Genomic DNA, 26,504 nt, shown 5'->3' with positions numbered 1-26,504 from the left:
CTATCTGTTTAAGGCTGAAGAAAGCTGTACAGTAGTAATCTTTCCTGAGCTTTGTTTTACTCCTCCCACCACCTCTGTGTTGTAGATCAAACCCTAGGCCTTATACATTCTAAGCCAGTACTCTGCCACTGAGCCACAACCCTGTACATCTGTTTGGGAACCAGGCTCTTTTCAGATGACTCCACTATTGGCACAGTATAATTTTACGTGGAAATCTCCAAGTCAACTCACTGGGTAGATACTGTTTTTCTTGATCAAAAACACCTAAAACAGCATTCAACTACAAAGTATTAAGAAAGAAGAAACAGAGTATGTGGCTAGTGTACATGATGTCCTAATTCCAGCATAATAGAAAAAGAGATTATTAGAAAAACAAAAGAAAGAAAGACAAAAAAGCCTTAATATTAAGATATTTCAACCTTCATTGTTTTTCCTGCATCAACTGGGTCACAAAGAGGACTACAGTTCATAATCTACATACATATTCTGTAATAATTAAGCATAATATAATAAAGTCTTCTCTACTACCATATTTTTTAGTAGTGAAATAACTTCAGAATTTAATGAATTAAATTTAGGGCAAATTATACAGCAGGCTAAGAATTAGTGAAGATTAATTAGACCAAATAAAAATGAACAATTAAGAAATATTAACAGACTATAAAACTCAATAAATCAGCTATGAAGTGTTATCTAAAAAGAACAAGATAACAGCAAACACAATTAAGACTTATAATCAGAAAGGTGGAGTCTCAAGGGAAGGAGAGAAAAAAATTATAATAAATATTAATCTGATGGAAAGTAATTTACTGGAACGTATTTTAAAAAGCAAGTAAGAGCCGAGGGCAATTCCCACAGAGCCTCAACAATTACTCCTCTGATAATGCTGAGGGGTAACAAAGTTCCTGTGTCCACCTTCCTCTTAAAGAAAGAAGGAAATGCAGTCAATAAAATATAACCTCTACTAGAGAGCAGGAATCATTACTCTGGGATAATCAAGTAGATTACATATGTAACATCCCTTACAATAGAAAATGTATATCAAACTCAAAATTAGTTCAGTTACTGAAAACAAAGCTGCTGGTGCAAAGCAGGACTCTTGTATGAAAGCAACTAAGCCAAGAGAGAAAAGACTTCTTCCTTCCCTTATTTTGGCCGCTAATCTCTCTATAAAAACTTTTGGAAAAAGTTTTCTAAGACCCAGAGTTGGGGCTTTAAGAGTCAAGTTAGAGTGCATTTCACACCTGAAATAAGGGGAAATGAGGGAAGATGTTGGGGGTGAGGGGAAGGTTATATTTTCCACTCTGCTCAGTCTTCTTTCTTTGCTCACAATAAGCCAAGGTAGAGTCCTGTTTCACATATTAAAAAAAAAAAAAAAAAAAAAAAAATTTAACAATAAAAATACAAGTCAAATATCACATTTTTTTCAACCTGAAATTCAATGCAGTACCATGAGCAGTAATGGTCCAGATATCCCTAAATCTAAACATAAATACTAAGTGTCCCTAAGCCCACAGCCCCATCTAACCACAAAATCATCTGATTTCAGAACAAGCCATCCTAGAATACAGCCAAAAAGCACTCTTCAAAACCCCTGTGGTGGGGCGGGGGGCGGAAGAGGGCTCTCTATAGAATCTGCTTCATTTTTCTGTAACGCTAAAATTGTTCTAAAGAAGCAATAAAATTTCTTTAAAAGGAAATTAAGCAGTTCCGTGTATAAAAGACATGAGGGCATCTGAAGATTTTGACAAAGTTGGCCAAGTTCCTATAGTATCTGCCTACTCCCACTCCTTTCTTTTGGAGACAAGCTCTTACTAAGTAATGAGGTCTGCCCTTGAACTCACATATTTAAAAATCCTGTCAGGATTACACACATTCTTAATGAACAATAGTCTGTAAATGAAAATGCAAAATGGTAGCAGGTTCCCAGTTTGAAATCATCTTCTTGTTTGCTCTGGAGGTATTTGGTGAGTAAGCCTTAGAGACAAAAATAGTCTGGTGGTTCTTAGTCTCACACTTTAGTGAGCAGCAATGTCATCTGGAAGGCTTGTTCAAAGGCTGCTGAGACTAATACCAGAAGTTCCTGATTCAAAGGACCATAGGTGGAGCCTATGAACCATAACATTTTTCTCAGGTCCCAGGTGATGCAAGCTGGCTATGGTCCACAGGATGAACCATTTACTTACCTAGACTATCTAGAAAATATGCAAAGGAAATCCAAATAAATGACCGAGCTTTTATAATAATCAATAATAGGAAACAGGAATCATTAATTTTGTGGAAAAAAATTTCCAGCTATTTGAGGGGGGGGGAAAAGAATAGAATTTATAAAACTTGAAACATCCTGGGAAAGAGAGAGCTGAACAACTTGTCACAATGCATGGTACATAAAAAAAGGACTACCAATGAGCAAAGACTAAAACAATACCACAGTAGGATAAGCAGTCTATGACATAAATTTGTAACTTAGTGATACATTAATCAAGTACATTTTGCAACATGAAGAAAAAAACAAAAGCACTGAAAGTTGAAATAAGAGTATTTGCTGTTACCTCCTTCTAAAAAGCAAGAAATGTAAGATAAAATACACTATTTAAAAATATACATAATAAATCATAGAATAAACTAAAGGATGAGAAGAAAATGTGCTTTATAGCAGGTAAAGAAAGGTCAATTTTTAAACAGAAATGAGGCACCAGAAGGGGAAATCATTGTTTATGGTCCAAAGTTTACAGACAACTCGCACTGCACACAGCCGCACTCACATCCAAAGAACCTGAGTCCTTTCTACCCATCTCTCAGTGTAAAACTGTGGATTTGTCAACAGTCCCTCAAACCCACCGCAGTGGGAAGGGGACTGACTACCCATCTCGTCCTTCTCAATGTTGGACCCTGTCTCCATAGTGCGCATGGAGGATGCCAACACGGCTGTATGTGGCAATTGCCCTGCTCCTTGGATTGCCTTTCAGGTAGCACATCTCCGCTGTTAAAATAAAGACCAGAGGAAAGTAAAATGAAGATGTGTTTCCTTTTTGCTACCTGCTGCTCCTGACCAGAGTTTGTTTCTCTCACAGCAGAACAGAAAAGAAGAATATGTTGTGATTTTTTTTTTTTTTAATTTTCCTTTTGACAAAGCAAAAGCATAGTTTTCCCCTTTTGACTTTCAGGCCCTATTCAAGGAGTGGGGAAATAGTAGCATTTAGCTTTTGCAGGAAAACTTAGGTTTCCCAGGTATCACACATACTACTTCTTCCCACAAAACTGTGTCAGCTTCTGGAAATCCCAAAATCAGGGTACTTCCTATATTTTTCTTTTCTTTTTACATTATTTATTTATTTATTTACTTCCTTACTTAGTTCTTTGAGACAATCCAGGGTGGCTTTGAACTTACCTTCCCAAGCCTCCTGACTCAGGCTGAGAGCTGAGATTACAGGTGTGTGCCCCACACAGTCAACTCTTACAGCCCTTTCAACATAAAAAGCTGCTTCGTCTATTCTGCCATTTGCACTATGTTATGCATCTGGTCTTAACCTCGGTTCTGTGGATTAAAGTTATGTACAGATATTGTTTTCTCCTATAATGAGTAAAATCTAATCTCGCTTTGTCTTTCAGACTTTAAGACACTGTTACACAATCTACCTGAAGGTGCTCCAACCCATGCCAGACCAAGAACGCCATCATCAAAATCCCGGTCTGTGAAGACATAGGCCAAGCAGTAGTCGTCATGATTCTGCTCAGAATTTAGTTCCAGGAACTTCTCCACACCAATATTTGGGAACCGGAAAGGATTTGTAGGGTCCTTTTCATCAGAAGTTGTATTAATCTAAAATCCAAAACAATAATTCAAATAAGTAATTACTGCTAGCTGTTCTCTACTCACATCCTCCCACAAAGACCTGGACAACATTCTTGTGAGTGGGTTCTAGAGATGTTCTCACTGAACACAGTCCTGAACTGGCCACAGAAACCATAAGTACACAAACAAGAAGAACAAAAGGAAAGAGGGCAGGAAAAATGACATTGATAATATTAAATTTCTCAGCAAGGATCTGCTAGATTCCTGAACAGAAACTGTGGCAAAAAGACACTGTACTCTACAAGGTCAAATAAAGGAAGTGTAGTTTCTCAAACTTAACGGTCTGAGCAGGGCTCTATGGGAGCTCTGCAACTAAGGATAAATATAAAGATCCAAAACCTTATCATTAGCTAATAACTAGAACATAAAATAAGTATGGACTCCAAGACTGAGCTTGCCAGATTTTCCTGGTTCATTTTGTCTAGAAAACAGGTGAGTAAAACCCAACTATCTTCTTAATTCAGTGTTTTCTTGGGTGTATGTAAGAATTTTGAATTCTACATTCAATTCACTTCTCTAAGTGGTTTGTTAAGTTTTGTTTTTTATTTTTTCGAGTCAGGGTCTCTTTGTGTAACCCTGGCTGACCTGGAATGCTGGCCTCGAACTCAAGAAATCAGCCTGCCTCTACCTCCCAAGTGCTGGGATTGAAGGCATGCACCACCATCACCCAACTTCTCTTACTATTTTAAGCTAAGTTCCTGCAAATCTTTTATCTGATACTTAGCTACTATTCTCCTCTATAGTCCCTTATTCATAACCTGAAAAACAATCAACAGCAGACCTTTACTAGACAGCACTTTCAAATGTCAACCTTGCTTCTTCCACAGATACCACCTATCCTCTTAAGTCCCAGAGCAGTTTCCTTTCCCAGGAAATCACAGTGTGAGCAGGGTGGCAGTTCTTAGGAATATAAATTATATACATGATAATATTTTTCTAAAAGGTAAACTTAGTCTATCTGAAAAGCCAGATATAACTGATACAGAGAGAACTACAGATTCCTAGGATCCACATCCTCCAGAAACCAAGAGGCTCGGAGGCAAATTATGACCTGTACACATTCAGTTATAGTAACCTAATACAAAACTATTCAAAACCAGACAAGTACATATTATAACAACCTATGCATAAAGGCATAGAAGTACCTTTTATCCACTTCATATAGAAATAATTTCCCGACATGACTATCATACTTGCTATAACTAAAAACTGCATCTAAATTTTAGTCAGCTCTATGAAAAAAAAAATGGGTAGTTAATATTTAAGTGTTACTGATTTAGACTAAAATCTTAACCTCAGTTATGATCTTCCAAGCTGCCATATTCCTTACTGATACACACTCATCTTCGGAGTATCAATCACTTACTAAACTCTACCTCTCCTCTGAGGTTGTTAGATAGTCACTACTTGTATTATGTTACATTTTATTGCTTTGCCAGGGAATACATTACTCAAACCACTTTTCAAATTTCCTGCACATTTAAGAATTTCTATTGCTTATGAGGGACTCTTATAATGTAAATTATTTTGAACCTTGAGATAAATCAATGCAAAATCTAGTTGCACTACCTGTGAAAGTAAGGAACACCAGCTATAATTTTAGATATACTTACTATATATGTACTAAAATGTCTAGTGTGTGTGTGCATATATATATGTGCACATATATATATATATATAAAGTATTTATTTCTTGTTGAGTCATTTTAAGAAAAATAGGAAAATATAAAGAAAACTTAAGGCAAATATTTTTGTAAGAGGGTGAATCTTTCTTTCTTTCTTTCTTTCTTTCTTTCTTTCTTTCTTTCTTTCTTTCCTTTCTTTCTTTCTTTCTTTCTTTCTTTTTTTTTTTTGAGACAGGGTTTCTCTGTGTAGCCTTGGGTGTCCTGAACTTGTTTTTTAGACCAAAACTCATTGAGTCTCAAACTCATAGAGATCCACCTGCCTCTGCCTCCCCGAATGCTGGGATTACAGGTGTGAACCACCATGCTTGGCTGAGGGTGAATTTTTTAAAACTCAAGTATATCTAGCTAAAAACTTAGAATACTAGAAGATATATACATTCAGAATATTAGAATATTTTAGAATTTAGAATATTAATATATGCACATATTTTAAAAATTCAGAAAATTTTTTACTTAGTGTAATTTATCAGTGATTTGATATTTATTTGCATATAAATTATAACATAATTTTCCAAAGCAATAAAATTTAACAGCAGAAAGTAATGCCTACCAACTCTGGGGAAGGGTAGATCTAGTAAACGACTGGTACTGAAGATGTGTGTCAGTGAAGACCAAGGCAACTTCAAAGATCGTTAACTGAGATTGCAATTTTAGTTCAAACCAACAGCACTTAAATATTAACTGCCCATTTTTAATATAGCTAAAATTTAAGTTCAGTTTTTAGTTATACCCACTGTAACAGAAATGTCAAGAAATTGAGATCAGTATCCTGTTAGTCTGTTTAACAGTTTTGAGATGTTACAAATAGTGTTACCACAGAAAAGAATTACATGGCCACGTTTAGAGGTTTTCTTTCTTGAAGGACTTCTTTCTCAAAACTGATATATGACATTGTAAGCTGTGAGTTTTCAGAATTATCACAACGTGTAAATTCTAATTTTATTTAGACAACTGTATTTTTTTTTCATCTGACCTAGAATAGCAAGTGGGGCACACCCAAAATAACATACACAAAGCAAACCTTAAGAAACTAGTAATACCATTGATGGAGATAACCTAGAACCCCTGCACAGATGTTGCCCACGGCAGTTCAGTGTCCAAGTGGGTTCCATTGTAATGGGAACAGGGACTGTCTCTGACATGAACTGATTGGCCTGCTCTTTGATCACCTGCCCCTGAGGGGGGAGCAACCTTACCAGGCCACAGAGGAAGACAATGCAGCCAGTCCTGATGAGACCTGATAGACTAGGATCAGAAGAAAGGGGAGGAAGACCTTCCCTATCAGTGGACTTGGGGAGGGGCAATGTGTGGAGAAGGGGGAGGGAAAGTGGGATTGGGAGGGGAGGTCACAGGGGGATACAAAGTAAATAAAGTGTAATTAATAAAAAAAAAAAGAAACTAGTAATAAAAGGGAGAAAAGTCGAGCAATGTTTATCAGACAAAAAAGCAGTATCATCTGACCTCTACTGTAGTATAGATTAAAGCCTCGTAGTGGTGTGTGTGCATGTTCATGTGGGTACATGCATGTGAATGCAACCACATCATGTGGAGATCGGAGGTTGACCCTGGGTGTCTTCCTCTAAATGTTCTCCACTGTTTTTGAGACATGGATGTACCCTAATCCTGGAGCTCATTAATTAGCTAGCAAACCTAGCCAATGAGCTTCAAGGATCAGCCTATCTCTGCTATAAAGGAGTAAAAAAGCAAGTATTTTCTTTCTTTGTAAAGCTGATCCTTACTAGCTTTTTAATTTTAAGATTTATTTTTATTTTATGTGTGTTCTGCCTTCATGTATGTAAATACATCACATGCATGCAGGTGCCCATGGGAGCCAGAAAACGCATTGGATCCTCTGGAAAAGGAGTTACAGTTGTGAAGCACAATGTGAGTGCTAGAAACCAAACCCAAGTCCCCTGGAAGAACATGAGTGCTTTTAACTGTTGAGCCCATCTTCCCAGTCCTCTTAAGACTTTTAAAAATATCATTACTGGAGTTCCTTACTCTTATGCGTTTCACCATGAAGCTGATGTTACGGATTCCGGAGAAGTCTGTAGTCTGGTAAATTGTATCAATTGCTTTAACATGACTGGATATCTAATAATTAAAGAAAAAAAAAAAAACACAAAACATTTTAGGAGTAATGCTGAAATATGAAAACGACTATTAATTTTTCTTTGTAACGTTATTTATGCTACACATTTAAATTTTAAGATGTGTATGCCATATTTTGAACAGAATGGAAAAGGTGAGTGAGCTAGGGCAGAGAGTGGATATTGTCTTTCCCAGGCTCTGGCTAATCAATTAACCAGTAAGTACAACACTACTTCAGTCCTATTAAAAACTACTTCATCAATCCAGCCTGCAGAGTCCTATGCCTCTCCTTTTCACATGTCTTAATGCCTAGAATGTCTTTATTTGTCCTAAGACTCAAACACTTTCTACAAGAATATAACAGTATCAGGGCATATATTCCTTCCTCAACAACAGTCCTTCTGTTGCTGCACTGACACGAATTCCAAAAGGTTTGATTACTTTTTATATATGAGGCACTGTTTCAGGAGTCAGGAATAAACTGGTGAATAAAATACAGAAGTTGCCTATAAGTTAATAGGTTTACTGTATATGGGAGGGAGATAATCTGAATATAAAAAGAATATGGTTATATCTATTTAAACTCTTAAAAAAAAACAGTGAAAGAACACAAGAAATGTTTGTTTCCTTAGCTGATTCCCAACTAAGGACTGGAGCTAACTACTCTGCACGCAACCTTCCAACTGCATCCACAAAAGAGCACCCTGATTAGCACCTAAGTGGAAATATATGTCTGTGTGCACATGCAAAACTTGTTGAGAAGGCATAAAAGGTGGTCAAGAAGTAGCATTAATGAGAACATTTCAAAAGTGCTCTACACTGACAAATATTGCAAGGAACAGGACAGAAGTTCTGAAGAGTACATCCTAAACTCACATGCCTGGCCTTGGTGGCTCCCAATGCCTAATTCAGTTTTCTGTTTCTGCTATACTCTCACCTGTAGTGATTCAGATGTTTCTCCAGGCATGATTACATCACCTGCTCTACTTGGAGTCCTTCCCTCTTTACCTTTAAGTTTCCTATCTCTACCCATCACTACCTTCCTCAAATGATGACTCTTCCTTAAAGGGTCACTTTTCTTCATGTCACCAACCCTTAGTGATTATTAAAAGCACTTTCTCTTTGAAAGATACTGTGGATATTTAAGATTACCCACGTCCCTCTCAGCTTACCCTGTCTCTCTCTACAGAGCTGTTTCCCGCCCTATGAATACACCCATTGCGCCCTATTATTCTATTATTCCCATATTAAAGCTTATTGTATTCTTTATATTCAGTCTATTCCCACCAAAATGCAATCATCATTTATAATACAGTACCTCCATCTTCTCAGGCTCAAATTCTTTGCATCAAAAATAAATTTAACAAACTTTCTCTAGGTATCTTCAACACAAAAAGACATCTTAAAGAGTACCCTAAAAAATATGTCTATTTTCATAAAGATTAATAGATATCACTGTAGTAGGTGTGGTAGAGTAAACCTGTAATCCCAGCACACTTAGGAGGCTGAAACAGAAGTATTACCAAGAATTTAAGGATAGCCTCAGCACAAAGTGAGCTCAAGCCACTCTGGGCCACAAAGTAAGACCTTGTTCTCAGAGGGGAAGGCAGGGGACAACTATAATTTTACTTGGAACATGTAAAATTATACAAAACAAAAATTATACACTTTAATTGGAAAATTCTTTCCTCTCTTTCAAAATCAAAATGAAAATACAATTGTTTTCAAAGATAAGTGTCATACTTGTTTACCATGCCCAAGTCCAAAACACTTTCCCCCCAAAACAAAGCAAACAATAACAAAAGCCTAAGTTTCAATGTCACAAGCAAATTTAGGAAATTGTTTTCTTTCTCTCTCTTCTGATTGACAATCCAAAAATCTAAACTGATCTTTCCATCTCCTCTGTATTTAGTTTACAGACTTCCTATGTCACAACTAAAACAATAATATAATGCAATAAACAACAGAAAAACTCATAACACAGTGAGGTCCTTAAAGTTAAAGTACCTGGGCAATCACAGCTTCTCGTGTTCCGTAGTATTTAAAGAACAGGTGATCTGTCTGGATATAGAGCTGACAAGTATTTCTTTCAGCCAGAGTTGTGCGCTTTTTCCTCAGGAGCTCGGGACCAATTCTAGCATGTTCCTCTTGACGTGCCTGTATGTCAAAGTGTCATTTCTGATAATTAGTTTGTTTTACAATTACGGTTTTTATAGTCAAGAACACATGTTAGACAATTTCATACCATGTGACTATGCAATACCCCAAGTATTTCTAAAGTCATTAGAAAACACTTCATAGCATAATAGGAGCCATTCCAGTTCGGGAGAAAGGTAGGAATGTGAGGGGTGGCTAGCGGACACCAAAACCAAGAAGAGCAGACTGCCCAAGTTCATTTCCATTTCTTAAATTTAACAAACACTGAAATTCTTACCTGTGCTCCTTCCTCTACACCGGTCATTTGGTACTTCCTCATCCTTTCAAAAACGGAGTGATCTGCACAGCCCCCCTGTGGGCCATATTTATGGGGATAGTCTAAAGCAGAGAAGAAATATCATTGTTACATGTCTAGATAGAACCAGCATCTTATCAATAAAAAATTAACTATCCTAACTTGGGGCTGGAGAGATGGTGCAGCAGTAATTGTAGCTCTTCTAAGAAGACCTGTTCTCCATTCCCAGCACCAACATGACAGCTCACAATTATCTATAATTCCAGTTCTAGGGGATCCAATGCCTTCTTCTGGCCTCTGTGAATACCAGGCACAAATATGATGCAAAAACAGATTAATAATAATTTTTTTACCTCACTTTTATATTTATTACTTCCCCTTCAGTGCATTAAATTTCCTATACTGCGATGTTCAAACTCCCTCAATTTGAACACAGTAAGGCCGATATAAGGTATCTTTGGCTTTAAGTCCTTCTATAAATACTAACTGGCCTCAGATAAAGTTGCTTTCAAAAACATTTCATAGTATGTAAAAAGCAGATTGATTTTAAATTTATCCCATATATAATTCACCTGAATGCTATACAAACTAGTAACTATTTTATCATTTTTTCCCTTAAAATATTAATTTATCCTCAGTTAAGCTGGTTTTGTTTTCAAATACACTAATTTAGGCAAGTCATTTAAATGCTTATTCTATTCTCTCAATATTCTAAAATTTTCTTTCTCATTAAGAGTCTCCTTAGTTCATGAACATGTTTAACAAAACAATCCATTAGGAGAACTGACAAAATAAAACATCAGGACACAGTTAGGATAATATGCACTGAAAAGTGCCTGTGCGGTAACTGCAGAAACTAGGAAATTGAAATGGGACTGTTGCCAAGGTTGGGAGGTTGGAAAACAATAGAGAGGGAATAGTACAGTATAGTGATCTCATCAGGGAAATGGGAACGACGAGGACTAGGGGGTCTCATCAGGAAGGAGAAGGGAGATAAATATAGAAGGTGGGAAGATTGTAAAGCGGATTGGCAGGATACAAAAGATTTGTTGGGGAAATGACAAAAATGGGGGGGCCTTTTAGAAAATGTGGAGGGAGGTAAATATAGAAGAAGGAAGAAAGGTAAAATAAAAATAAGGATGACTGAAAATGCCATAAGGAATCACACTATTAACTACTTACCCATAATACATATAATTCCATGTATAAATATACTGAAATAGTTTGAATGAACTTTTCTCTTCTGGGCTGGCAGTGCTCCCTTCAAGAGCCAAAACCACCTAACAAAAACCCTAACACCTGACATAAGAAGCCCACTTTTGAGTTGTTGGACAGAGTTGTACAAAAGACTGCCAACACATACACAGTCTATTGCTATTGCCCTTAGTTGCTCCAAAGGTGGAAAAACAACCCCTATTGCTGAAGATATGATGCACTTTAGAAACAAGATCTAGAGACCGCTAAACTGAAACTGACCTGAACGTCTCTTCTGCAAGGACTAGCTTTCATGCACCATGCAGCTTCCAAAGGACAGGGGCACAGAGCTAAGGGTGTAGCAGGAGCAAACATACCTTGCAGGTATTAAAAAGCTCTCTACTTGGACTTAAGACCAGCTCAACAAGAAGGAATCATGCCTAGTACTGAAGACATAGCTAACTACTCAGTGCTAGTGAATTCATGGATATTTGAGGAAACTCTATAACTACTACTTTACTAAATCAGTATAATTCCTAACAACAACTTAAACCCTTAAACCCTTAAGTATAGTCTTCACCCCACATCTTTTTGCAACAGAGACCATTACAAAAAAACCACAACCAATCAAAATGCAGAGCTGAAGCCCACTGCCAATGAATACATCTACAAAACACTCCCACGCCTAAAGCTCAGGGAACCTTGTAGAAGAGGGGCAGGAAGAGTGTATTAGTCAGAAGATCAGCGAGTTTGCTGTGAGATTGTGTCTCTTAGTAATGTCAGAAGCTACACTCATAGTCTCACAACACAACTGTCCAAATATGAGCTGAACATGGACAACACCAATACATATGCTAAAGTGGACAGAGAAAAAGCTTACAAGGTCCCAGCCCTATGCAATGAACTACAAGCAATTAAGGAATACTAAGAGCATAAGAAACAGTCTTCTCCAAGGAATAAAACACAAATTGGTTATCCAGTACCAAATGCTTAGTCCTGAAAACGTACATAAAAATAACATTATATAAAAAGCAGGTTATATTTAGAAATGTATATTGATATACACATGTATATGCATGAAATAACAGTTAATGAAAAGAGAGGTCATAAATTTGAAACAACAACGAGGGGTATATAGGAAGATTTGGAGGGAGGAAAAGAAAGAGAAAAATGTTGCATTTATAATATTAAAATATAAGTAAAAAAAGATTAATCTATTTCTCAGAAGAAAACAATATAGATGATGATGAATTCTGCTGGTGACTTAGTTGGTGTAGTTGTTTGAATAAAAAAATGATCCACATGGCTTCTTATGTTTGAATGCTTGGTCCCCGGTCAGTAGAACTGTTTAGGAAGGATTAGGAGGTGTAGCCTTATTGGAGGAAGTGTGTCACTAGGGGGTTGGCTTTGAGGTTTCAAAGGCCCTTAAGATTCCCAGTTAGCTCTCTCTGCCTTGTGGCTGTTTTCTCAATATGTAAGCACTCGACTGCTGCTCCAGACATGTCTGCCTGTCTGTTGCCATGCTCCCTGCCATCATGGCATGGAATCAACCTCAAACTGTAAGCCCCCAATAACCTCTTTCTTCTATAAGTTATCTTGGTCATGGTGTCTTCACAGCAATAGAAAAGTAACTATGACAGCTGGTGACCATAGAAGCAACTGAAAAACAAAAGTTCTAAGAGTACTGACATACTAAATGGTTTTCCACATAAACTATGGTATTTAAAATTTTTAATTTCTGTTCCATTATGAGAAGCAAATAAATTATTATTCAATTAGTATGCCATATTCTTATTTTTCCTTTGTGAGACTCTATATAGATTTATAAGAATAAAAGTACCAATACTTCAGTTATTAAGATTCTATTTTAATATTACCTTATAAGCTTAACAAAGAAAAATGTTCAACATTTGATACAATTCTTACTGAACTGAATTAGAATCTCTCTTCTAAGGAGCTATGCTTATAGCTTTTATTATGAAGTTTCTAAAATTGTTATATCCCACCCCTAGCCCCCACCCTCAGCCACATTCAAAACTACTCTCTCAGACACAGGAACACATAGATGACTACTGAAATTAAGAGTTTCAAATGACAATCCCTGTAATTAAATCACTTGCAGCAAGTTTCACAATAACATTCTCCAAATGTCCCTCACACCTAGTTCCTTTCTTTATAACTCAATACCACCTACCATCAAAACAAAAAAGTATATACTATAGTTGTGTAGGAAAAAATCTGTTCAACAAAATACACATTTCTTAAAGACCCTTTTATATTAGCATACCACTCATTTATTCAGACCTTTTAAATGTTATTAAACTTTCAAAATTTATTTTTTGAAGAAAATAATTTGAAAATTATTGACCAAACTACTACTCATTATCCTAGAAAAATGTCTGTAGACTGAACTACGTAGCTTCCCTTCAAGAAAGGTATCCCACACAATCAAGTTCTAGCCGAGGTAACCAGCCATGATTCTCCATGGTCTTTTTCCCTGAATGGCCAATAGATTCCAACCTGGAAAAGCAGAATGATCCTATAGTTTGAATAAAAAATATTCCCAAGCTATGAAACATGTAATGACCCAACTAATTTTAAATGGAAAATTTTCTAGCTGTGCTTCTATTGGTAAGACTTGTACTTGTCAACAGTCATTGACTTCACTACCAACTGTAAAGATATAAAAACAGTTTACATATTTTCAAAAAAGAAAGTTATAATCTAAGAGACTTTGGACTCTGCCAGATAGATAGGGATGGATGGATGGATGGACGGACAGAGCCTGAGGTCATCCTCAAGCCTCTACATGTATGCATACACATATAAATTCCATGTACACACACGCCACTAAATTTTTTTTTAATTCATTAGGTCATTTATTTACACTTTCAAAAGAGAACTTTTTAAAGAAACATAAAAACATGAAAGAGTATTAAACAGGTTACTTTGGACAGTAAAAAAAGGCAATAGAATACTTACATGTACAAGCAGTAACTATTCTACTCAATGCATTCTGGTAACATGCATTACTGATAAGAATCACTAGGTCTAAGAATGGTAATCAGATGAATTATTTATAGAGAAGCATGTCAGAAGGACATGCTTATATATATTCAAGTTCATACCTATGTCTGGCAACTGTATACAGCTTCAGAAGCCAAAGCATCTAATACAGTGACAAACAGCCTGAGTCTTTTGATTAGATCAATTAAAAAAGCATACTAAGACATTATGTATATAGTTACTCAAATAGCCAAGTTCTCACAAATGCAGAAATTTTCACTAACTGATAGTTCAATAATATACATGTACACACATGTACACATGTAATGACATACACACAATGTTTACACATAATATGTTAATGCTACGGGGTTTTGTTAGTTTTGAGACAAGATCATAACATGTCTCTGTTTGGTCTAGAACTTGCTATATAGAGATGGCTGGCCTAGAACTCAAGAGACCTGCTTGCCTCTGCCCACCAAGCACCTGGATTAAAGGCACTAAACCACCATGCTCAGTTTATACTGTATTTTCATGGAGTCAAACTTGCAAAACTCCATCACACAAAATGGAACCTAGTCTAAAACTCTTTTTTTACTCTCAGTATTATAAATAACACAAGGATGAAATAAATAGCATAGCAAAATACAGAAAATGTTAAATTTTAAGCAATGGAAAAAATACTCAAAGTTCAACACATGAAAAAGTACACTACAGAGAAAGACTAGCAACTGTACAGGGGAAGTATATGAGAGCTGGCTGACTTTCACAGCATTGGCTTTATGCTGAAGTATGACATAGGGACGAACAGCTGTTTGTCTTTTAGGTTATGTGGTGCCGCTCCTTTTGAAATTCCTCTGTATCTATATATGTAGACATGAGCATTGACCACTAGATTTCGGCACCTACTGTTATGCCATGATTCTGTGTTGTTTCATGTAGCAGTGGTGGTTTGTGTGTATGTGTGTTTGCATGTGAAGACAAGAGGTCAATAATCTTCTTCAATCATTTTCCACCTGTCCATCCTTCCTTCCTTTTTTAATGTGTATGGGTGTTTTGACTGCATATATGTCTATGCACCACTTATAAGACTGGTGCCTGTTGAAGCCAGAAAAAAGTACTGGCTCTCCTAGAACTAAAGTTATAAGCAGTTGTGAGATGTTTTGTCAATACTGGAATAAAGCCTAGGTCCTCTGGAAAAGCAGCCAGTGTTCTTAACCACTGAGTCATCAACTCTTTTGATGACTCCACCACTACCACCATCATCACCACCACCACTATACACCTTGGTTTTTTTGGAGAAAGGGTCTCTTGCTGAACCCAGAACTCACTGCAGTTAGACTATCTATCCAACAAACTCCAAAGATCCTCCTGCCTCACCTCCCCAGTGCTGGAAATAGATGTGAAAGTTGTCTGTTCTTTCAGTCAAAGGTCATGATGGTTGCAGAGCAAGCACTTTACTGACTGAATCATCTCCCCAACACTCTTTTTTTGGGACTGGAAAACCCATTTGAAACACACTCATACACAAATCACAAAACTGGCACCTGATATACTGGTGATTCAAAGTGCAACACTGTACAATATTATTTTCAAACCCATTCCAATAACAACACTGACATTAATTCATTTAAAACTCTGGTGATTTAATCAGCTGAAAGGAATGCAGATGAAGGAAAAAAAAACCACCAAAACAGCCTTGTTTTGCTTTGTTGTTTTAAGCAGGGTCTTCCTATGTAGTTAAGGCTGATTTAAAACTCAGTGTGTAGTCCAGGCTGGCCTCAAACTCATGAGTACCCTTGCCTCCGCCTGGATTACAGGCATGAGCCATCACACCTGTTTAAAGATGAACCCTGTGGGACTGTCATGCGCAAGACTAATCACTTCCCTAGAGTCTGCCCTTCTACTCGTCACACATAGTTCCCTGTACACCACAGGCACACATGCATGCACATTTAAAAGAATATTTGCTTTAGAGATTTCATCTTTTGGGACTTCAACATTTGAAATTTTAATCTTTTGAAAGGAAGTAGCAGGGCCTCACCATATTGCACAAACTCTTGAATTGGGCTCCCATACCTGAATCTCTTCAAGCAATTAGGATTACCTGTTATACGTTACTGTGCCTTGTTTGTAACTTTTTGCCATTTAAGGATTTTAATATTTAGGGATATTTCAGTGTTTGGTACTGTGTCATCTGAGATTATGGTCAGCGGTAGTTTTCACCAATACACTGTTATTTTATCATTAATTCTAAAATAATTGAACAAATAATATCTACTGGGTATTTTACCTTCTCCTCTATTGATAAAAGATTCAAGTTAAAACATTTATACACATAAACACATCTATTTGTTACACTGTGTGCAATTACATATCCTTGATTTTAGAGTGGATTTCTAGTCTCCATATAGTAGTCAAGTATGTGCCAGTGTTCAGAGTATATCATATACCATCGGTAGGAATTGAGAGGAAGTCAATAGAAACTTATCCAATATCCAACAGGTTGTTATTTCTCAGAGTGAAAGGTTACCTAGACTTAGTAATAAAACTGCCTTGCCCCTTTTTGACTGTGAAAAGATTACAACTATCTATAATCAAAAGAATATGTTTTTATAAAATCAGCTCCTCTAAAGTCATCTGTCAAAGGTCAAGGGCAACCTATTAGAAAAATATCATCTTCCCCCTCACTTCAATAAAGCACTCAGGGCTATCTACCACTTTCTGCCTTGCATTATAAAAACAATAGCTGTTAGACTACACCACTGACTACCCCATGTACCACAGAAATTTGAAGACCCTCAAAGTCACTTCCCTTTATTTCTTATTTTTAGATCTTGACTCACTCTCACATCACCCATCATAATTTATAGTGTCAATTTGGAAATACTGATTTCTTTAAAAAACACAGAAAAAAAATGTTTTTGCTTTAATCCCAGGTGTTGGGGTATGGGGTTGCTCACAGCAGCTGACAATGATTTGCTTTGTGCTCCAGCACAGGTGTGATTTTTCCAGGTGCAGATAGTTTCTGTGATTGTGTGACATTTGGAATTGTGGGAACTTTTCAGAGGGCATATAAATGGGAGGGCCCCAAGAGGTATGGGGGGGGGGGTGCTGTTGGTTGGTTGCCGACTGTTGTTTGTTGTTAAGTAGTCATGTCAAAGGAAGAAACAAGAAGAAATTAAGATATTCTGGGGGTGAAGATCAAACTTGCCCAAAGGAACTCGATGCCCCTAATCAGCAGGAAGTAGTCTAAAGATGTCACCCCCTTTCCAGTCGCTGACCTTATTCAGGAATCTCTTTCCTTTTTTTCTATCCTTTCTTCACTCTTACCAAGTGTTAGAGAGTTTAAAGGGTGGAAAAAAAGGGGTGGAGAAGGTGAAAGAAAGAAAAAAACATAAAGTAAAAGAGGCCAGTTACAATAATTCTTTGAAACCAAAACATTCATGTTGATGATCCCTTTGGGATTTTGTATCTTTTCTCTAGTCCACAGTTCTACTTTTGAACCCATTACTAAAAAGCCTCTTTCAACCTCAACTTTCAGCATGCTACCTTCTGTCCACCATTACCTGTCTATCCAATCCTTCCAGACCAAACAGCCATTCAAAATCAACAATCTTTTAATTCACCAATGCCTACTGTCCTGTGCACTTTCATAGGACAGTTTCCTCCTGCTTATTCACTTTATATGCCATCAAGGATCATAGTTACTCACTACATATACCTTTAATTCCCTTGTCCCCTATCCCACTCTGTTGACTCCCAACCAAATCCCTTTTAAAATCAACTCTTTACCTACAGCCCTGGTAACAAGAACTATTCTTATTCAAAAGTCATGACCTGAAACCTTAAGCTCTTAACACAGCCTGAAACCTGCATCTTATTCCAAAGTCCATTTTCAGTTTTACTTACATATACTCAGCAACACAGAGACCTCATTTTGTACAGTAGCACAGGCTATAAAACTGATCCTGCAAACGTCTCAAACTCTGCAAAATGACCTCAATAATCAATTGAAAAACTTTTAACTGTTCTAATGTTTAGACTTTTGTCAAAAGACTAAAACTTTCTAATGATACCAATGCATATGGGGCTGAAAAACAATAAAAGTCTTATTATTTAATATACTGTAATTTTATAATAAACAAAGATTGATATTTAAACAAGTAATGTTTTATCTCTTTGCTAATTATTTTACATAAATTAAAGACATAAATCACTTTGAAAGCTTGTTAGGGTAAGAGAAAAATTCCAAAGCAACAAAACAGTATTATATGCTTCAAATCCTGTCAGCAGAAAATTCTCATGACAGAAAAAAAAGACGGGCCAAATATAATTTTTTTTTTCTGTATACTTCCAAAATTCTAAGAGACTATTTTCCCTGACCACCACATTAAGTACAAAAAAAAAAAGAACAATGATATTTTCTCTCTAAAATTACTGACAATATAATCCCCATTTCTAGAAAAAGCCTTTGTTCAACTAATGAATAAGCCCTCATTGAGATGCAAAATCATAGGATGCACTGCAGTTCTCTGAAAAGGCCAAACAGTGATTCTTTCAAAAGAATGAGCAATGAGTGGAGAACATTAGCCAGTTTAAAACAAAGATCTTCTTTAGAGCTCCTGCCTTTCCTCCAGTTCCTCTGCATACAAACCTCTTGCTTTTGTTTTGCTGTAGGAAACACAAATATAAATAACACATACACACTTACAATATGGCACCACCTCAGACAAGAAGTAAGTAGTTGACTCTCAATTATCCACTCTACTAAAGCAGGATATTTATAGTCTGAATTATCTGCCCAGCACCATCAGCCACCAAACACCCAGTTCTGGCAGTTTCACCACGAGGGCAGCACATCTACACAATTAAGGTCTAGGGTCTTCACCATGGCTTGCTAGTAGACAACAACAGTTCTAAAATATGGTAATGTGATCAACAAACTCAAATAATCCAATCCTTAATATGAACTGAATTTAAAATAGAGTAATTCCACAGACAGATAATACATGAAAACTGTTACCATATCACAGGACATGTTCCTTAACTAAGAAAATTTCCATTTATCCCAAAGTTGTCCAAATAACAAGAACCAAGAGAAGGGATGAAGAATGTGGAGGTAGGAAGGACTCCAAATGATTCTCTGCAATTCCAATGGAGAGGGGCCCTTCTCCCCATGATCTATCCCCAACCCCAAACCCAGTTTTGGAAAGATTGAAGGATGGCAAGAACTGCAGACACACAGCATTCACCTTGCAGGAAACATGAGAAGAGCTGACTCAAACATGTCTTTCCTCACCCTGGCTTTTGAGAACAAAGGCTTAGTGCTGGCAGGCAGGGGATCATGAGAGTCAAAGCAACAGGGGAAATTTTGCTGTACTGTGACCAATTATAAACAGAATCACTAGACTCTGAAGTCCAAAAATATGAAATTTTTGCAGTATTCATCACTGTATACAAGGACTAGAGAGGAAGAGCCATTCAAATAATGTCAGTTAATAAAGTAATCATTAAACCTGTTAATGAACTTTTTGCTGAAGGCCTGACCACCTATTGTGCTCAAAAGCAGTGAAACAAACCTAGCAGGAATTAGTTCACTAGAAGCAAGCACTGAAAAAGATACCAGGAAAGGCCTTTTCCTGTCACTTTGGATTCTCAGAGGACAGAAGATAATGGTATTCACCAGACTCCCCACAATGGTATAGTCACTGTTGCCACCAGAGGCCCAAAGCAAGAGAGCAAAAAAACATTGACTCAAACTCAGAACATAAGACAAACTGATTCCCTAAATCCCAAGTAGCAGCACAAAACTAACACAGAAGCTGTGAATTATAAAACTTACAACTGAAATGTTAAGAATACTTTAACATGTTGATTATGTCCATCTATATTACTTGGACGGCACCTGTCCACATGGTGCCAATGGATGCCTCCAAGACAAAGCCAATGTGGTTCTTGGGGGTTTTTTTTGTTTTGTTTTGTTTTTCCTTTCTTTTCTTAAATATAAATATATATTTTACAAATTTTTACACATATACATTTATATATTGTTGCAAGCAGGCAACAGCTATTTTTGTTTTTGTTTTTCAAGACAGGGTTTCTCTGTGTAGCCCCTTGGCTGTTCTATACTTGCTTTGTAGACAAGGCTGGCCTTGAACTCACAGAGAGATCCATCTGCCTCTGCCTTGCTGAGTGCTGGAATTGCAGGTGTGCGCCACCATGCCTGGCTAATCATAGATTCTTTTCTCTGGCAGTCTAGAGGTGACCTCTTGTCTTACAGTTCAAATCCAATGTCACAATCCCCAAGAAGCCTTTCTGTATCCAATTGAGGATTCCTGGATTTGTTCCACCCTTTTTGTTACATCATTTAGTACATTCTTTCACCAAGTGAGAATTTGCCCTCAAGGTGTATGTTTTTAAAATGTAATCTTTGCTGTACATTCATAAACCAAAATATTTGAATTTAGTCTTCAGCCAGCAGCTGGTTTCTATGGCCCTTTCTCAAAGGCATGTATCATGTTAAGACATATATTAGAAACAACAGTAACAACAAAAACACAGCTTCAACAGCCTCCTGCTGGTGTTCATTCCACCAACAATGACTAGGAATTACCTACCATTTCTAAGTTGCTTCTCCACAAAATGTGTTTTAAATTTCTAACTGTTTTACAGTCTATTACAAAAGACACACTGAAAATTAAGGTCTGGGCTGGAAATGTGGTCCAATAAAACTTGTCTAGAACACATACAGCAGCTACTCTTTAAAAAAAAAAAAAAAAGGCCAGAATGCTTTAATTAATGTGTCAATATTACCATGAGTTGCACTAACTTATGTGTCAATACTCCAAAAGAAAACACTGATTTTTCTTTTTTTTTTTTTTCAAATAATTCATTTAATTTTTTTTTAATGTCCATTAGTATGAAGGTGTCAGATCCCTTGAAATTGGTATTACAGACAGTTGTGAGCTTCCATTTGGGTGCTAGGTGCTTTGGAAGAGCAGACATGCTCTTAAACATTGAGCCATCTCTCCAGCCCTGAAAATACTGATTTTTAAAATGAACAGTTGTAAAATTTTAAGATCTTTTAAATTCCGTCTTCTTATTAACAAATCAAATGTTCATAAATGTTCACCACATTGTACTGGAAACTGTATTTGAAATTATACCTGTTGGCATTTAGGTAGTCTGCTTCTGAGTTGCCTGGTAACTTATGATGTCATCATGTGTCGCCCATCAGGTGTGTGGCAGGTGTGGGTCAGCTGGCATGCACAAGCCATAAAGGATCAACCCGCCACTTTGTCTCTTTCTTACTCTCCTCTCTAGCTCTCTCTGCCTCGCTTTCTTTCCTGGGGGTCCCTCTCCATGTCTCTCGCTTTCCTTTTCCTCTCTATCTCTCGACCTCCATCCAATAAATCTCTTTCATATAATAACTGTTGTGTGCATGCATTATTTTTAAATAAATACTAACAACACCCAACTATAATATCTAGATTGTACAATAAATAATTTCTGTTCTTTTGTTGGTGTTGTTTATTTATTTAAGACAGGGACACATTACATAGCCCAGACTGTCCTGGAACTCACTACATAGTCCAGTCTAGCCTCAAACTCACAATTCTCCTGCCTCAGCCTTCTGAGTGATAGTCTACACACATGAGCCACCATGCCCTGCTAATTTAATCTTTCTGTAAAATAAATACTTTTCAAAACAGAATCATGAGACATTCTCAGAAGAACAAAATTTTCAATGTTACTTCCTAGAGTTGTTTTACAACAGATCTTTGATGTTTTCAAATCATCTTGTGATTCTGCAGTGATATATTATATTTCACTGTAGCTATACTTTATTTTATAATAAATATAAATATATATACAGACATAGATATATACAATAACAAATCAGAAAAGGTCTTGATTTAAATTTTCCCAACAAATCTTACTTATAGTTTTCCACTGAATAAGTCTTTTACCTAATTTTTGCTTGTGTGTTGTAGTTTGTTTGTTGTGTTTATAGTTTTTCGAGACAGGTCTTGTTTCTGTTGCCCAGGTTGGCCAGAATTTCTATGAAACACAGGTTGGATTTCAAACTTGGCCTTTTTATAACTCTTTATAACTTTGCAGATGTTCCTCATATTCCTGGCTTCTTCTTACCTTATTTAAGTATATTAGATTTCTAATTAGATACCATTTTAAAAATAACTGCCATTTCTTTGGAGAAATTTATACTTCCCACAGGTGAACTGGGGGAGTGGGCCAACACAGCAAAAAAGCACCTCTGTCAAGCCAACACATAACACTAACTACTACACCTGCCAATGATAACATATATTTACCTGAAAGCAAAAAAATATTTTGAAAGCTAAAAAAAATCTATATTTTTATATTTGCTTCAAATATTTTTATTGTGCCTATATTCAATATTGAAAACTAACACAAAAGAAAAGCTCTAAGTTAAATTGTACTGTAGAGCTGTAACTAGTACCCTGGCACATAAAGTTCAGACATCATTGTTTTCCTTCCCTGTCTACCTATGCTTGTCACAATCAATTTATGTTAAGTAGATTTCCAAACTCCACACTAGCCCTAATCATGGCTAGAATATTTTAAAGGCAATCTTCAGAATTTCATGTTATAAAAGTGACACTACAATCTGACAACATAAGTCAAATTATCACTATTTGCAGATGATATGATAGTATACGTGAGTGACCCCAAAAACTCTACCAGGGAACTCCTACTGCTGATAAACACCTTCAGCAAAGTGGCCAGATACAAAATTAACTCAAAAAAATCAGTAGCCCTCCTGTATACAAAAGACAAAAGGGCTGAGAAAGAAATTAGGGAAACAACACCCTTCACAATAGCCACAAATGACATAAGGTACCTCGGAGTAACCCTAACCAAGGAAGTCAAAGACTTGAATGAAAAGAATTTCAAGTCTCGGAAGAAAGAATTAGAAGATATCAGAAGCTGGAAAGATCTCCCATGCTCATGGCTTGGCAGGATTAACAGAGTAAAAATGGCCATCTTACCAAAAACAACCTACAGATTCAATGCAATTCCCATCAAATTATCAACACAATTCTTTACAGACCTGGAAAGAAAAATTCTCAACTTCATGTAGAAAAACAAGAAACCCAGAATTGCTAAAACAATCCTCTACAATCAAAGATCTTCTGGAGATATCTCCATCCCTGCTCTCAAGCTGTACTATAGAGCAACAGTAATAAAAACTGCACGGTACTGGCATAGAAACAGAATGGTAGATCAATGGAACCGAACAGAGGACCCAGAAATAAACCCACACACTTATGGACACCTGATCTTTGACAAAGACGCCAAAACCATACAATGGAAAAAAGATAGCATCTTCAACAAATGGTGCTGGTCCAACTGGATGTGTACATGTAGAAAAATGAAAATAGATCCATACTTATCACCCTGCACAAAACTGAAGTCCAAGTGGATCAAAGACCTCAACATAAAACCAGACACATTAAATCGGCTAGAAAAAAAAGTGGGGAATACCCTAGAACTCATTGGTACAGGAGAAAACTTCCTGAACAGAACACCAATAGCACAGGCTCTAAGAGCAACAATCAATAAATGGGACCTCATGAAACTGAAAAGCTTCTGTAAATCAAAGGACACTGTCATCAAAACAAAGTGACTGCCTAAAGATTGGGAAAGAATCTTCACTAACCCTTTATCTGACAGAGGACTCATATCCAGTATATATAAAGAACTAAACAAGCTGAAAAGCAGCAAACCAAGTAATCCACTTAAAAAATGGGGAACAGAGCTAAATAGAGAATTCTCAATAGAGGAATATCGAATGGCAGAGAAGCACTTAAAGAAATGCTCAACCTCATTAGCCTTTAGGGATATGCAAATCAAAACAACCCTGAGATTTCACTTTACACCTATCAGAATGGCCAAGATCAAAAACTCAAGTGACAACACATGCTGGAGAGGTTGTAGAGAAAGGGGAACCCTTCTCCACTGCTGGTGGGAATGTAAACTTGTACAACCACTCTGGAAATCAATCTGGCGCTTTCTCAGACAACTAGGAATAGCGCTTCCTCAAGATCCAACCATACCACTCCTAGGCATATATCCAAAAGAGGCTCAAGTACACAAAAAGGACATTTGCTCAACCATGTTTGTAGCAGCTTTATTTGTAATAGCCAGAAGCTAGAAACAACCCAGATGCCCCTCAACTGAAGAATGGATGCAGAAACTGTGGTAAATCTATACAATGGAATATTACTCAGCAATGAAAAAGAAGGAAATCATGAAATTTGCAGGTAAATGGTGGGACCTGGAAAGGATCATCCTGAGTGAGTTGTCCCAGAAGCAAAAAGACACCCATGGTATATACTCACTCATATAGACATACAACATAGGACAAACCCACTAAAATCTGTGCATCTAAATAAACTAAGCAAGAGAGAGGACCCTAATAAAAATGTTCAATCCCCACCCTGAAAGGCAAAGAGGATGACATCAGAAGAAGAAGAAAACAGGAAACAACCTAGGAACCTGGTACAGAGGGCCTCTGAAAGCCAGAAGAAGAAAACAGGAAACAACCTCAGAACCTGCCACAGAGGGCCTCTGAAAGCCTCTGCCCTGCAGACTATCAAAGCAGATGCTGAGCCTGATGGCCAACTGTCGGGCAGAGTGAATGGAATTTTATGTAAGAAGTGGGTAATAGTAAGAGCTGGAGAGGACAGGAACTCCACAAGGAGAGCAACAGAACAAGAAAATTTGAACACAGGGAACTTCCTAGAGACTCATACTCCAACCAAGGACTATTCGTGGAGATAACCTAGAACCCCTTCACAATGTAGCCCATGGCAGTTCAGTGTCCAAGTAGGTTACCTAGTAATGGGAAGAGGGACTGCCTCTGACATAATCTGATTGGCCTGCTCTTTGATCACCTCGCCCTGATGGGGAGCAGCCTTACCAGGCCACGGTAGAGGACAATGCAGCCACTTTTGATGAGAACTGATAGACTAAGATCAGAAAGGAGAGGAGAACCTCCCCTATCAGTGGACTTGGGGAGGGGCATGCATGCAGAAAGGGGAGGGAGGGTGGGATCGAGAGGGGAGGAGGGAGGGGCTTATGGGGGATACAAAATGAATTAAGTGTAATTAATAAAAAAAATTTAAAAAAAGATATCAACAGTGCTATTAATCCCAACTCAATTCTTTCTCCCACTGATATCACCATCTCATTGTGATACAAAAGATATGGAATCCTTAGTAACCATCAAAACTTTTATGCCAACAAATTCAAAAATTATATGGAATTAAATAATTTTCGTTTGCTTGCTTTCCAGATTGTTTGCTTGTTGTTTGAGGTAGGTTTTCATGTAGCCTGGGCTGGTCTTGAACTTGCTACACAGTTGAAGATGACTTTGAATTCTGATTCTCCTAAGTCTAGCGTTTGCTGAGATGACAGGAACAGTGTACCACCACATTCAGCTTCTAACTGATATTTTAATGGTAAAAAGCAATATAAGGTTTCCATCTTGACATGGTAAAACGAAGTTTTACGTGTCTTAATTTTTAAGTTCATGAAAAAAAGAATAAATCAAGTATATTCTATATAGCTATATATGTTCAATTAAAAGTTTTTTTTTTAATTCAAGTTTAAGAATTTTTATGAAAGTAGAGCAGGGGAAAAAAATGGCTTAGACCTTTGCCTCAGATACATAGATGGTTCCAAGGGGAAATAGTCAGGCATTCCTAAAATCTACACATATAAAAATGACTAGTAGAGTTTAACAGACAGTGGTAAATTTGTTTCTTCAAAATAAACTGTGCTAGGAGGCAGAGAACTAAGTAGCATTTGTACCCTGTCATAACTGTCATACTAGGAGAGTGATGTTTACTGCTGCAATAAAGACCTGAACATACATGATTTTTAAGCAGTACCTTTAAATAGTGAGCAACATCACATCCAGGTTTGTATCAAAGCACCTGGAGAGGCTGCTAAAAAAGCATCGCCTAATAGTCTCTAGAACAACATCGTTTTCCACATGGATTTATAGGTGCAAAAACTGTATTCAGAAAGCACAGCTAAATTATCAGAATCTTTATGTAAGTTCACTTCTACATATCCACAGTAAATGAACAATCATATAACTCTTCAGTTATGGAAATAAATTACTGGCACTAAGCAAGCTATGTAAAAACAGTAACGTGCATTAAAG

General features: G+C 37.0%; 1 protein-coding gene across 1 annotated transcript in view; it reads right to left on the bottom strand.

The window, feature by feature from the left end:
- Adam10 (ADAM metallopeptidase domain 10) overlaps positions 1-26,504 on the bottom strand; it is a 98,072-nt gene that overhangs the window by 26,566 nt on the left and 45,002 nt on the right. Inside the window, exons 5-8 of the mRNA XM_055598088.1 lie at positions 10,067-10,167; positions 9,640-9,789; positions 7,543-7,635; positions 3,640-3,823 (exon numbers count right to left, since the gene is read on the bottom strand). Of these exons, the coding sequence (XP_055454063.1) occupies positions 3,640-3,823; positions 7,543-7,635; positions 9,640-9,789; positions 10,067-10,167 (528 nt within the window). The remainder of the gene's footprint in view (positions 1-3,639; positions 3,824-7,542; positions 7,636-9,639; positions 9,790-10,066; positions 10,168-26,504) is intronic.

Source organism: Psammomys obesus, unplaced genomic scaffold (assembly GCF_907164565.1).
Source record: "Psammomys obesus unplaced genomic scaffold, mPsaObe1.curated_primary_1811, whole genome shotgun sequence".
Lineage (NCBI taxonomy): Eukaryota > Metazoa > Chordata > Mammalia > Rodentia > Muridae > Psammomys > Psammomys obesus.
Note: the sequence above shows the minus strand (reverse complement) of the source record. Positions and strands in the feature narration are given on the sequence as shown.